A 15,260-nucleotide genomic window follows, 5' to 3' on the forward strand; every position below is an offset into this window, starting at 1 on the left:
AATAAAGAAAGCAAATTTCACTGTTTCTTAAAATTTCATGGTTCGTGATGTGTAAATATTTTCTTTTTTCAAAATTTGGATTCATTTCCATTAATTTGATATGTTTTCAGGTCCAAGAAAAAGGGTCAGAATCTACCATTAAATATGACTCCAACACAGATTTTCCAGGAAAAACTTCAGTGTTTTTTAGGTCAGCCAGCCTCTTTGGAATCAAAAAATGAAATGGGTGCAAAATACAAACAATTTACAGGTATGTTATCTACAGATTATCTGATACATTTGTCAAGTTAATATAATCCACATGGTATTTTGAAGAGCTTGTAAATACCCACAAATATGTTAACACTTTCGAGGTAAGATTATCAAAAATAAAGGTATTTTATTCTTGACCATGGGAGCATCCTAAACTGATGCCAGCTCAAAACACAGTGGTCAATAACTGAATGATATTTCATTTTCCGTACATACCTTTTGTACTAGTTTTATTTTGCTGCATTTGGATTACTTTTTATCGTAGTCATAGAATCATAGTATCTCATCCATAGAAGGGTACATAGAAGTATTTAGTTCAACTCTCATCTATAGTGCATAAATCATAGAGTTGGTTTTGTTTTCAATTTGAAAAGTTCAAAGTGCTATTACAAATTAAAAATATAATATTACATAGATTTACACAAGAACCCTATAAAATTTTTCTGTTTTATAGATGGAGTAATTTAGACAAAAAGTAATGAAGTTAATTAAAGATAAAACCAGGACTACTGTGGCACCCTTCGGTTTTATTAGTGCTTGTCTCCATTAAGGAGTGAGATTCTAAATCTAGATTCCTATAACTTACTAATTATAACTTTTTTGGAAAGAACTTATAATACTTGGAAATCTGACTGAAAACTTTTTTGATGCTTTTTTGTCAAGTTTGTTTTCTTTAGTAAATGAAAAGATGATGTAACTATGTGAAAGCTGGTTTTGAAAAAAACTAAAATTTTGAAGTATAAACTTCTAGGTCTGGCAAGATGCTCTAAACAATTTCCCACAATAAATACATAGATAAAATGTGTTTCTAGATAAAATATAAAAATATACATTTAAAGGCTAAGCTTTAAAGAAATTAAGGAAAATTTCCAGCATCAGAAACAAAGAGGACATAAAAACTCAATGGATTCCACCCCTAGATATTTACCTAAGAAAAATAAAAACATGGATCTACCCAAAGACATGTATGAATTTTCTTAGCTGCTTTTTTATGATAGCCAAAAACTTGAAATAACCCAGATGCCTACAACTTGCGAATAGATATACATATTGCAATATATCTATACAATGAAATAATAAAAAAGAGGAGCAAATTACTGATAACATGCAACAACATGGATGAATCACAGAACCATTATGCTGAATGAAAGAAGTCAGAAACAAAGACTACATGCTGTGTGACATTTTATAAAAAGCAACACTAGAGGGACAAGGAACAGATCAGTGGTTGCCTGGGAGTGAAGGGAGAATTGACAACAAAGGGGTACAAGAACTTTTTGGGGGTGATGGAAATGTTCTTACAGGGCTGTATAGATTTGTCAACTCATTAAACTGTATACTTAAAAAGGATGAATTTTAGTGTATGTAAATTAAACTGCAGTAAACCAACTTAAAAATGAAAAACTCAACAGATGGTTAATGAACTGGAAGATGAGTTTGAGTTCTCTCCATACACACATACAATATATAGAGAGAGTTAAATATATACATAATAGATATAAAGAAAGGAGGTGAAAAATATGAAAAAAATTAAACCTCATAGGGTATAAAAATGGAGGATACAACATATGTCTGATAGGAGGTCCAGTATAGTCACACCAAATTCTAGATAGTGGCTGTCTCTTGAGAGAGGGAGTAGAATATGATTTACTAATATAAAAGTTCCTTAAGTCTCCAATTGTACCACCTGCGTCCTCCTGCATTTTTACCTTCTGAGTCATATCCATGTATATACAGATATAGAATTAAAGCCATACTGTATGACTATTTGTTTTTTTTAGTTTCATATTATATCATTTTTGTTTTATTATAAAACTACTGTGATGAGCTATTAAAAAGGAAAAAATTACTTCCCCACCGCCTTCATGGGGAAGTAATTTTTATATATGTTATTTTGGTTTTTTTCTTGACATTTTTCCATTAATATTTTTTTCATTTATTATTTTTTATTCAGGTCTATATTCCAAGAATATTTTTATTATATAGTGGTTAGTGCCTTGTATAATTTTGTAAAAATCTTGTGTTCTGATTGCCAATAATCTTAAAATAATAGAGTAGTTATAAAATTTCTGTCTAGAAGTTTGGATGTTTTGTATGTCAGCCGATATGTTCACTTTTTGGTCAACTTTTTCAGATATGAAATTTTATCCTACAAAGTAGGATAAGAAGTATAAAATAAATTTTAACTATTTTACCTAATTTTGTGTTTGGTAGATCCTATTGAAGAGGAAGATGCAAATCTGCTATTCAGTTCAGTGCAAGAAGTACTGAAAGCAGCAGTTATGGCCGATGCAGATATTCTATCGGAGACATTTCAGCTTCTGATAAATTCTGCCAAAGACTTCAGTAAGAGACTATGGGGCTTAGTGCCGGTCGGCTTGTATCTTCCAGCTCCTCCGTTATATTGTCCTCAGCCAGCTATTCTTAGTGAAGTAAGCTTAGTGCTTAATGTTTTAATTAAAGTTGATTTTGTCTAAGTTCTAAAATAATCAATTTGATGATAATCTTCAAGTTAAAAATGCAAACTCTGAAGACAAACTTCCAGATCCCAGCTTTGCTGTTTATTAATTGTATAGTCTTGGGCAGTGTACTTGACTGCTGTTTAAGTTCACTCATCTGTAAGATGCAGGTGATAGTATTACGTCCAGTAGCATTATTGTTAGAATTACATGAGATATCCTGTAATTTTATTATCTTTTATTAAAAGGTAGCCTTTTACCGTAGAGCTCAGAACAGATAGTAAGTATTCAATGAATGTTAAATTTATTGCAATAATAAAATGAGGTATTTCTCTATATCCAGATTTTAAAAAATAGACATCTGTTTAGAGTGACAAAATAATGAATGTCAGAATTTAGAAACCATACATTATTTATCTTTTATTCATTTCATTGACTTCGCCTCTTTTAAAAGACTTATTTTGATTTTTTCTTTGCTTTGAGAGTCATTTTTTTCTCCTGCACTATTCATTTGTCTTATAAATAGTAATTCTATTTTCTCTCGGGAACTTTTTTTCTGCTCTTACTGACAATCATAATATAAGTTGGTTTTAAGATTTAAAGTGTTAATGTAAATTATTTACATTTAAATTATTTTAATATTTGATTAATATCGTGAGTGATTCTGGTATTGATTTCTACTTACTGTTTCAACAACTTCTGTTTCTAATTTATTTTTGGTTTGTTTTTTAGAGTTATGTTCTGATTTGTTATATTTGGAGTTATGTTTCAATAGGTTAAAAATATTTCTTGATATTTCAAATGTAATATATTACAAATGGAAGGAATAAATAGTTCATGGTTGTTTCTCAGTAATTCTTCTTACATCTTAGTCTTTAATATATTGGTTTAGAAATTAGAAATCACATTTAAGGTATTTTTGGATATGTTATGCTGATATTAGTTTGAGTGGTTACTATCCTTGGTAGTGCTTCATTTTATTATTTTTTATTAAAATAATCCTCAATGGTAGGATTTCTCCTAAATGCCACTCTTTACCAATTAGAACTCCTTGGGTTGCAAGTACCTTAGAAAACTTGGTTGAAATTGGCTGGCGTAATTAAGGAGCCCAGTGGTAGGGGCAGCCTTCTCACTTCATTACGTTACCAAAAACTTGGGCTCTTTCTAGTTTGTTTTCTGAGGTGTCAGCTTTGGCTTAAGGCTGGCTCTCTTTGTGGGAGCAGCAAGGCTGCCAGCAGCTTCTAGGGACACCTTGTCCATAACCAGAGGGCGAGAGAAGGGGAGAAAGAAAAACAGTAAAAGTATTACTTTCTCCCTTAATCAGATGGACTATGTAAGGGAGGGGCAGATACCCAGTTAAAATTTTAGTACAATTAAGAATTGGCAATAGTAGGAAGATATTAGGGAAGAAAATGTTTATATATATTATCTTATTTTCTGGGAAATTAATCTCTACTGACTTGAATAGTGTTTTTTCAACAGACTATTAGATACTACTACATGTTAGACTTTATTCTATGTATTGTGATAATACAAAGACATGACAAGGCATTTTCTCTTGGGTAGTTCTCAATATAGTGAGTAGTCCTCAATATTTATGTATCTCAACGTAGATACATAAATCGGTACTGAATTAATTAGTAGAAGCTATGATGAAAGTCTGAGCAAAGTGCCATCATAGCACAGATTGGGAGTACTTCACAGAGAAGGTGACATTCAAATATACGTAAGATTATTCCAGGCAGAGGAAGGAAAAACGCATTCTCCTTGAAAGGAGCTCTTTGTAACATTCTACCAATGGAGTCAGGAGTGGTGGCCTCTAACTGTTGTAGGGGAAGATTTGGGATTAGGATCGATTTAGCCTTTTACATTGCTCGAGGAGAGAGAAATGTTTGCTTGACACTAGAAATAGCTATAGTCTAAATCTCCGAGACTAGGCCTCAACATTTTCTTTATAAATCTCCAGGAATGTTCTAGCTTTGGAGGCACTATCTTTATTTTCACCTTATGTATTTTTTTCCCCAGCTCAGATACAAGTACTGTATAGATATTTTTAATTTTTATTTTTCAATTAGAGTTGACATTCAATGTTTTATGTCAGTTTCAGGTACACAGTACAGTGGTTAGACATTTATATAATTTTCAAACTGATCGCCACCTGGCATTACTTCACATCCTTTTGACTGTTTCCTAACTATCAATTTGTACTTCTTAATCCCGTCACCTTTCCACTTTAACATTTAAAATTTTTTATTACTAGCTACTAAAATTGTGTGTTTTATTTATTTATTTTTTTTTCAGGAAGATGGCGATGATCTTCTTTTAAAAACTGAAAAAGATAATCGCCAAAAGGTGTCCGGAATCCTTCAACGTGTTCTCCTGCTTTTCCGGGCAGCACGGTGTTCTTTTCCTGTAGCACAGTGGTACATCTTGCAGTTGAGATGGGCGAGAAAAGTCATGCAAAAGGTATGGAAATGTCTCAGTCATTTATGTGCTATGTTCAATAATTGTAATATACTAATATTCATTAATACTTATACTTATGACATTTTCTCAAGGAGTCCTGTCTTATAAATCTCTATATTTTATATTTATTTATAATCAGGCAACTTAGACCAAGTTCTTTCTGCTGAAAGACAAGGACTTTGAACTGGGTTTCTATGTTAGTCCCATCCTGTCTGGCAATAGAAAGTAGTAATATAGTCAGTTAATGCTGAGTAATTTCAGTTACTTTTTTTCCCTCATAGTCATTGAAAATTTAAACTCAGTTCAGGATTTTCCACCTGCTTCTGGAGGTGTTATATATGCTCTGTGGAGGCTTATGTATGTGGGGTCAAACCATGGAAAGTTAAAGTGAGTTCTTGGGTTTGTATTTCCTTCCAGTTGTCTGTGCCAGTCATTCTTCCCCTTGCTGTCTTCTGAGATGTGCACTTCATTTTGGTTCTCCAGCTGTCATGTTCTTTTACACTGACTTCAGCTGAAATGCAGCTGCATTCTTATCTAATCAGCCAGATGGGACATCTGCTGAGATGTCTCTTATGTAGCCCCAAGTCCTTTGTAGCCCTGTTGTCTGTCTCTCAGAAATATGGAAATAAGTATTATTAACCCCAAATATCTTTAATTTGGCCCTTGATTAAATTTTATTTAAAACAAAAATCTGTAGCTTTTAAAAATAGGACCCCTTAGAGAGACTGAGTTTATCAAGTCATTTTTGAAAATTAGCCTTTTTTAAAAAAGAAGACGTTTTTTTAAAATATAAAAAAGAAAAGGTTTTTGAGGCTGAGAAAATTACACGTTTCCCAAACTACTAGGATTAATAAGCTATAGGCCTGGAGCTTTAGTGTATAGAGTAATTGCCGTGCTCACTGTGCAGTGCCCTGTTGGCTTATCTTCAAGGTTTCTTGTGAACCCCTGGGCATCACTCACAGAAGTAACTCATAAGTTCTCTCTAATCCAGTATTCCTCAAATTTATTTGAAAATTTTATTGTCAGCCCATGAATTTATTAATCTTAGGAGTGATGCCAGAGGACTAGAGGTCCATTCTTATAGAAGTATATACAATATATAAGTGATTCCCTGTATTGGTGTATTTATACCTCTTTAATTTGAACTTTTTTGGGCATATAATTTCATTATAAATTTGGCTGTAGCAAATTAGAATACAGTTTGTTGAAATGGTAGAACATATCTTGCCATCAAAATTATAAGATGTTTATCCATGAAAGGAAAAAATTTCCTTGTTTATTGTCGAAATTTAAATGACTGACAAGGAGAGGGAAATACCTTATTAACCTTGTGTTCATTCCTTGATAGCACCATAATATATTGCATGTAGGTTACAATAATTTTTTGGTATGCATAATTATTTGAAGCTATTTTAATCTAGTAGTTTTAAAAATTAAATGCACATATTAACAATTTAAATAATTCTAAAGAGTTAGTGAAGATATCAGTGAAATAGTGGGGTAAGGATATCTAAAACATCACTCTTTGCCAAAAAAAAGTGGAAATATTGGTAAAAATTGTTAGAATCAACTTTTTCAGAACTCTGGAAATTAACCAAAGGCTTACAGAAATCCAGAGAGGATTTATTCGAGAAACTTGAAAGTATGGCTCATTCATGATGAAAAAATCAATAGAAATTGTCTCTGAGGAAGTCTGGATATTGGACCTACTAGACAAAGATTATTTTTTAAAAAACAAAAGCCAAATTTATTTTTTCATTTCTTGCATTTGAAGTAACTCCTCAATGACATCTTTGGCCTGAAATCTTTGCTGTAGTCCTTAACCACCACACAACTGCAACCAGCCACTTTCTGGGGTTTTCCCTCTCTATCAGTTTTACAAAGGTTTACCCATTCCCTTAGTTTCTTGTTGTCATCAACCTTAATTAAGTTGATTTGGTGTTCAGCTCAAAGGGCCTCCAGCAACTTGCCATACACAGGCTCATCACAGGTGGGTACAAGCACACAAGGATGGGCATGGCACTGGTCTTAGGCTTTGACAGCTTTCTGAACTCCACATGATAGGCCATCGTGGATGAGGACGGTCTTCAGCATCTCTTGTAAAGCAGTATTAATGTCTGTTACACCTCCAGCAGCAATGCATTCCTTGGCCATGGCGGTGGGTTATGGTGGAGCCGAATCTTGAATGCACCCAAGCCTCTGCACTACTCCGCAGCAGCAGGAAAAGAGGAGACAAAAATTTTTAATCAGCTATTTTAAATATGTTTAAAAAACTGAAGGAAACCATTTCTAAAGAACTAAATGAATACATGAGAATGGTGTCTCACTAAATAGAGAATATCAATAAAGAGATAGAAGTTATTTTTAAAAGACCAAATAGAAATTCTGGAGTTGAAAAATACAGTAACCGATAAGAAAAGGTCACTAAAGAGACTCAACAGCACATCTGAGTAGGCAGGAGAATCAGCAAACTTGAAGATAGGGCAACTGAGATTATGCAGTTTGAGGAACAGAAGGTAAAAAAAGATGAAGAAAAACAAACAGAACATCACTGACTTATTGGGACACCAACGAACATACCCTAGTACTCAAATGGAAGTTTTGGAAGGAGAAGAAAGAGGAAGAAAGAAATTTTAGAGTAATGATGGCCAAACATGTCCCAAATTTGATGAAAAACATGATCTACACATCCAAGAGGCTCAAACAACTCTTAGTAGGTTAAAGTCAGAGGTCCATCCTTAGACATATACCACACTGTTAAAAGCTAAACACCAAGAGAGAATCTTGAAAGCCCTTCATCACATATAAGAGATAACATATAAGTGAGAAGCCCTTCATCACATATAAGAGATAACATTAACAGCTGATTTCTCATCATAAATCATGGAGGCCAATAATCTTCAAGAGTTAGTGGAAAGTAAATTTCCTCATGCTGGACTCCCAATCCATAGAGGCAACCACTATAACTTATATCCTTCTAGAAATATGCAAACAAGTGTCAATAATTTCACCAGCTCACCCAGGAGTTATAGAGAAGATTCTCACTTGTTATAACATTAGCTGGAAAATAAAAAGATCTATTTATATTTTTCTTAAAAGTTTTTATTGACCAAAAATACCAAGCTAAATTTACTTAGGATGTAGACTTAGAAAAAACTAATTTATGGAAAACTAGGAAAGCCTGAGAAACAGCCAAAATCCCTAAGAAGACATGATATCAAAATGTAGTATGGTGTCCTGAATGGGATTATAGAGCACAGAAAAGACATTAGGTAAAAACTATGGAAAGCTGAGTAAAGGATAATCCTTAATTAATGTGTCCATATTGGTTCATTAATTATAACAAATCCACCATACTCATGCAAGACATTGATAATAGGGGAAACTGGGTGTTGGTATATAGAAACTTCCTATAGAATCTTTGTAATCTTTCTATAAATTTAAAACTTTTCTAAAAAAAAATGTTTATTTAAAAAAAAACATGTAGAATAACAACTCTTGTAGCATAAAACATTAAGTCAGGAAAATGTAGGTCAGTTGTTTTTTTCAAATATTTTTGTAGAAACAATATAAAAAGTGAAAGATAGTATAATGAACTTTTATTTATCATCGAATTTTAAATTATCAGCATCTCTTGGCTATAATTTAATCTTTCTCTGTAGTTTGTTTATTTCTCTATACCTGTGTGTGCATGCATGCATGTGTGTGTGTTTTCAGTATTTTAATTCAGTTCCTTGAGACTATCCTGGCATCTTGCTTGTCCAAATGCATTTCTTACTATTTAATACTTTTTTTTCAAAAATAATGACCATGTTAATTGTGTTAGTTTTCTATTGTTGCATAACAAATTACCCAAATTACTTTACTATCTTAAAGCAACAATAAACATTTATTATCTAACTCACATTTTGTAAGTAAAGAATTTAGGAGTGACTTAAAATGGGTGATTTTGACTCGATCTCTTATGAGATTGCATACCAAAATGTGGACCGGAGCTGCAGGAATCTGAAAACTTGGGCTGGAGATCTGGTTGCAAGATGGCTCCCGCACATGGCTAAAAAGTTGATGCTGGTTGTTGGCGGAGGCTTCCTCCAGAGCAAGTGATTCATAAGACATCAAAGAAGCTAGAGTGCCTTTTATGATCTAGTTTCACAAGCCACATATAACCACTTCTACAGTCTGCTCATTAAAAACTAGTTATCCAGTCTGATCTGTACTCAAGGTGAAGGAAGTTAAACTCTACCATTGAAGAGATGAGTGTCAGAGCATTTGTGGACATATTTTAAAACCACTACACTATTATACCAAAGTTAACAGTTTCTTTTTATTATTCAATACCTGGCCCATAATCATATTTCTCTGATTATTTTGAAATTTTCATTTTTACAGATTTTTTGTTTCTTTGTTTCATGGTCCAAATGAGGTACACTAATATTTGGTTGTGAGATAACAAGAAAGACAATATTATCAAGTCAGACTCATAAGAATCAAGAATGTTACCCCCAATCAAACACGACCAATAATTTCAAGGGTAAAGGTAACCAAAAGTCACAAGTGAAACATGGAGAAATCTGGAATTGCATAGGTCTTGTCTTGCAGCGGAAGAATGTATCCTGGCCTCTATTAAACATGACACAAAAGGGAACTATTTAAGTTATTGAACATCTTTTTATATTTCAGTTATTGAACATCTCTTTAATTATATAGCTTGTGTGGCATTTTTTAGGGAGCCATACTGCATAAATCCATACATTCTAGACCTATTTATAGACTCTCTACATCTAGTAAATATTATTAATTTGTTTGGCAAGTCTGTCATTAGCATGCTTACAGGGAGATTTAATGAGATCATGGTTTTTGGAAGTGAATAGTAGGGGGAGAAAATAGATTACAAGTTTGCTGCTAATCCTTTTCCTCTCAAGTTCATGTCTTTTACATCTCTTATTCTATTAGTTTCTTTTAACTATTCTAGTTTTTATTTGTTAGAGAAACTGGGTAATTTTTCTATACATCTTCTGGATTTGCCTGATTGTATTTTCATTTAGTTTCCTTTAACTTGTTCCTCTTTTATTTCCTATAAGGTGGTAATTTGTACTCATCAAGGTAGAGAGGTTTGATTAGATTCAGTTCCCATTTTCTTAGAAATGAATCCATCATGAGTGGTGTTTTATACTTCCCTGTCACATCGTATCACATGGTACAAGTCTTTTTATCTCACTTTTAGTAATGGTGAGTTGGATCATGTCCCACACAGCCATGTTGTCTATGAACTTTTTATTTGATTTTGCATTTATTGATGATCTTTGCAAGAATTCTTATTTTATTAGAGTTGCCAAATGACTTTCTAACTGTCATTTATAGATCATTTTTTAAAGCTATGTATGCATACCTTTTTTTCGTATTTGTTTTTAGATACTGCATATAGTTTTATTTTAGTTGAGAGTTAGATACTTAAATTTCTTTATTTTGTTTTTTATGCCTTTGGAGAAAGTCAGGGCAAGTCACATTTAATTCTTTTTGTACAGGCAAAACTGAGTGACAAGAGAGGGTGGTTTGGTTGGAACCTTTTTTCTCTTTTGAGTTTGAGCCTAGTGAATTTCTTGAATTAAATTTGTGAGCTAAGTTTCTGAAAGTGTATACCTGATTTCAGAGGTATCGTCTTACGTAGTATAGGAACTGTGCTTTGTTATCCATTCTCTATGGTTTATCTTACCTGCCTTGTTTATTGCTTTTTAATTTCCGTAAATAACATATTCTGCTGATTAACATATTCTGTCATTATTTCCTTTCAGATTCGAATGAAAGGGTCTCTTCCTTCACTGAGTCCTTTCCCTCAGTCCTTACTTAATTACTGTAAAGGAGGTGTAGCATTCTTTCAACCTGGAGCAACTGGAGACCACAAGCTTGATGAAGTTTCCATTAAAGCAATAGGTTTGTCCAAAATGCACTACTTGCTTAGAAATTAGGCCTAAATCTTAATAATGATATATTTTTCATTTGATTTGGGAAAATTTCTGTACAACAAAACACTATACTGGCAATGAAAAGACAGTATGTATATGTTACCACCACGGAAACATAAAGTGAAGAAAAAAGCTAGCTTGCAAAACAGCACAGTATGATTTTATATATTTTTGTGTACTTCTTTTTAATAAAAAATTGTTTTATATTGGAAATATAAAATTTTTAGTATTGAAAAATTTTAAACTTAAATGTCTATAAGTGATTTTCTAAGTAAATTAACTATATAGTATTAAGTAGGGCTATGTGTATTGGCTTGAAAAAGATCTATATATACTTGGAAGTTTAAAGCAAGTAAACTAGTAAATAGTTATTTACTCTTTAAAAATATTTTCAATATTTTCATGCAACTGACATGCACGAAGTATTCTAGAATAATATGCATGAAAATTCTGAAAGACTCTATGACTTTTATAAGATGTTGGCAATGAGCATATATTTCTTTGATAATTAACAAAATAGACATTTATTTTGAATAAAATAACCAGCAGTGATGAAATTGCTACAGTATTAATGTACATGATGCACACAATCTTCTTTCATATTTGTATTCCTGATTTAGGCTGCTTCAGAGAACTTTGTGCTTTGTGTTGGATGCTGCATATCCGTGACAAGTTATCCTATAGTTGCAGACAGTATCAGAAAGCAAGAGAAAATGTGGAAGGAAAGAAGGTATTTACCTGCAAAAGAATAAGAAAAATGAACAAGCATTACTCATGAAATTATTGTTGATAGATTTTACTGTTTGTATCAAAATTTTCTTTTGAACTCATTCTGGTCTGTCCACCTCAAGTGAAGAAGAAATTAATTTTTTCAATATCCATTTAGGACCTTGAAGTGGAGTTTGACTCTTGTATGGTTGAGCACTGTCTCAGTGCAGTGGAATGGGCTTGTAGAATGCTACCCTTCTCTCGATTTTCTAATATTGAAGAACTTATTCAGGATCTAATTTTGAGCCTTATTGGAGAGCTGCCACCAATCAGAAAGGTAATGTGAATACAGGTAAAAATAAACTAAATCATAATGAGAGACTTTAAAGAATTTTTATTTTATTTTAATTAAGAATGATGATGCTCATAAAACTTATTTTCAAATTTTTTCTGAAGGTAGCAGAAATTTTTGTGAAAGCATTTCCTAATCCTGAAGACATAAGGGTTCCTTTAAGAGAAAAATATCACTCTCTTCATCAGAGACTCAGACACTGTGTTGTGAAAGGTATTTGTCATTTCTTAGATGTCTGATAAATTACTGAAGATTTTCATTTTGTCCTGAAAGCATTTATTTTCTAGTGCTTATGTTTTTATGCATTTCTCCTTTCCTTGGAGATAGGATTATGAGAAGGCAGAAGCATTTCCCCATTACAGAAGCACCAATTCTGTTGCTTTGGAACCAGACAGTGCTGGCTTCATATTTTTCTTAGCTCTGTCAGTAACAGTGTGACTATTGGCAGGTTGCTCAGTCTCTCTGATTCTCATTTCCTCATTTGTAAAATGACTCTATTAATACCTTCTTCATGAATGTGTATTGAAAGAGGATTGAATAAGATAAAATATATAAAATGAGGATATAGTGCTTTGCATAATGTACATATTTTATTGAAAACTAGTGCTCTTCTCCATTTATGGTTGTTTATGCTTCGTACTTTATCCTATATATTCAAGATGACCTTGTGGAAACTTTTTTATTGTGGTAAAATATACATAATATAAAATTTACCATTTTCAAGTGTATAGTTCACTGGCATTAATATGTTGACAATGTTACAGAAATTTTTAAAGAATTCAAATTACCCTCTTTTAAAGAACTATAATCTAGTATTTAAGTCTAGTTATGTCCTATGATTGCACATTATTGCATTAATATACTTGTATTTGTGATTTTTTTATTTTTCTTAAGACTTTTTTGACATCCTCTAAAATGTCCTGTTTATGTATTGATAATGTTTGAGATTTTTTCTGTAGGCAGCCTTGAAAAACTTCCTTTCCAATTGTTTCCCCTTACTCGAAGTCAGAAAGTTGTCATTGTTTCTTTTTTTGTTTTGTTTTGTTTTTAATAACTATCTTTTGATTTTTGAGATAGTTAAATTCTTAATTTTTTGTTTTCCAGAGTACACTTTTTTTTTTTTTTTTTTTTTTGAGTCTGGATTGTGTCCCTTTTATTATTCCTTAGTAGACCTTCTCTAGCTTTTGCAGTTCCACCTTAAAGGTGGAAAGTCATGGTATGGACCATGACTTTTTAATGAATATTGAACAAGCATGATCTGTAAAAATGTGGAAATAAGCCTTAGTTGTCAGTTAGATTTCATGTCCCCTGGAGGGACCAGAATTGGATCCCTTTATGTCTTGAATTGAAACAGTTTAATGAACTGTAAAGTCTTCCATTCTTTTCTTTCTAGGTCCCCAAACTGAGGAAATGATGTCTGTTATCATGCATTCTGTCCATAAAGTGAGGGTAAAAGCCCTAAAACGTGTGCAGAGAAATATAGGTTCTTTTGAGATGAATATATGGGAGCCAATTGAAGAAGAAAAACCAGCCGAGGTTCCAGGTTTTGACAGATTTTCCCTGGGGACTAGTCTGAGCAGGAGCACACTCACAGAACTAGGGAGTTCTGTGGTACATAGTGATGCAGATACAGCAGATACCTTCTCTGAAGCTTTGTCAGTTGAAGAAAAAAGTAGGATACATTTCTATCAAAGGTACAGTTGAGATCGCTTAATAGCAGGCATTCACTTCCTTTGGAAAACAATGCTTTCAATGTTTCATTCAACTGATGAGCTGATTTTTGCCCCAGCAACCTCACTGATTGTACTATTAACAGTGAGAATAAGTGCTTCCCTCCCTACTTATGAGGATGTTGGAATGTAAAATGAGACCATACATTTGAAAATGTATTTCATCTAAAATACTATTGAGGAGTGAAATAATTTTGTCATGTGAAAGTATAAAATCAAATGAGTAGATAAAATTCTGTAGTTTTTTTTATGGGAGGACTTTTAGTTCTTTCAGTAATCTTTCAGTACTCTTCAGACTTAAAGAGTGTAGGATTATTGAGTTAGCTATATTGTTTTTAAGTTCCTAGGGAAGGAAATTGCACATTCATTTTTGAATCTTGCCCATAAATTGTTGAAAGATTCTTGCTTATCATTTAAACTTCTATTTCTCTGATTTAAGCAGATTTTTTTTCTTTCTAGTATCTTCTCTTAAGCAAGATTATGGTTGATTACATAGTCTTTCAGTCATGGGAAGGATAAATTGCATAAATTGCATTTTATCCTTCCCATGACTGAAAGACTATGTAGTCAACCATAATCTTGCTTAAGAGAAATAAGTCCATCTACTTCAAACATCTGCTTAAAACATATCTAATAGTATTATAAATGGTGTGCATGTTTGATCAAACAATGGCATTGTTAGCATAGGAGTACCCTGGAGGCTGCTTATTGTGCAATTTTAAGAAGAGACATGGTGACTTCAGCCCAGGTGCCTAACAGGAACCTTTTATTTCTCTTATTGAGAGAACTAGGGATCTGTGTTCTGCCCTAAGGGCCATGTTGAAAGGAAACAGATTTTAAACTAATTACAGTTGGCAGTTAAGGTGAAAGTGTTTAAGAAATCCCCAACTTTCGCATGGTAAGGAATCCCAAGGGCAGCCCTGCTTGCTGCACGTTGTACAGAGGGAGCTGAAAAGGGAAACAAGGAACTGCAAACTAAGATTGTTCTGGTAGCTGTGATTGTTATTGACTTTTTATTCAGTAGAGGACATTTTTTTTCCCCCTGAAAAGCATTTATGTTTCTGTATAGGGAAATGTCTGCGAACACATTTTAATCTCTTTTAACACAAATTTTTCCTTTTGATAGTAAAGTGTTATATTTTTTAGATTCAGAATGTTCAGCTCTAGTAAACACAAAGATCATTTAGTCTAACCCTTTATTTGAAAGATAGGTTATCAAAAAAAGGTAATCCAAGAAAGGTAGGTAATCAGAAAAAGATAGGCATTAAAAAAAAGATAGGCATTAAAAAAAAGATAGGTGACTTAAAACGTGGAGAGCATTTTTATTGTC

The 15,260-nt window shown here is 32.7% G+C and overlaps 1 protein-coding gene and 1 pseudogene across 8 annotated transcripts in view; one reads left to right on the forward strand and one right to left on the reverse strand.

Moving 5' to 3' along the window:
• The window catches only part of CPLANE1 (ciliogenesis and planar polarity effector complex subunit 1), a 92,264-nt gene that overhangs the window by 25,026 nt on the left and 51,978 nt on the right, over positions 1 to 15,260 (forward strand). For all 8 annotated transcript variants that reach the window (XM_039842633.1, XM_039842630.1, XM_039842631.1 and 5 more), the window contains 8 exons: positions 111 to 250; positions 2,467 to 2,684; positions 5,013 to 5,177; positions 10,970 to 11,108; positions 11,761 to 11,870; positions 12,027 to 12,185; positions 12,305 to 12,413; positions 13,594 to 13,894. In XM_039842633.1, the coding sequence (XP_039698567.1) occupies positions 111 to 250; positions 2,467 to 2,684; positions 5,013 to 5,177; positions 10,970 to 11,108; positions 11,761 to 11,870; positions 12,027 to 12,185; positions 12,305 to 12,413; positions 13,594 to 13,894 (1,341 nt within the window). The remainder of the gene's footprint in view (positions 1 to 110; positions 251 to 2,466; positions 2,685 to 5,012; positions 5,178 to 10,969; positions 11,109 to 11,760; positions 11,871 to 12,026; positions 12,186 to 12,304; positions 12,414 to 13,593; positions 13,895 to 15,260) is intronic.
• LOC120586182 (40S ribosomal protein S12-like) lies at positions 6,738 to 7,403 on the reverse strand (annotated as a pseudogene).

The sequence above is a fragment of the Pteropus medius genome, unplaced genomic scaffold (assembly GCF_902729225.1).
Source record: "Pteropus medius unplaced genomic scaffold, Ma_sr-lr_union100, whole genome shotgun sequence".
NCBI classification, from domain to species: domain Eukaryota; kingdom Metazoa; phylum Chordata; class Mammalia; order Chiroptera; family Pteropodidae; genus Pteropus; species Pteropus medius.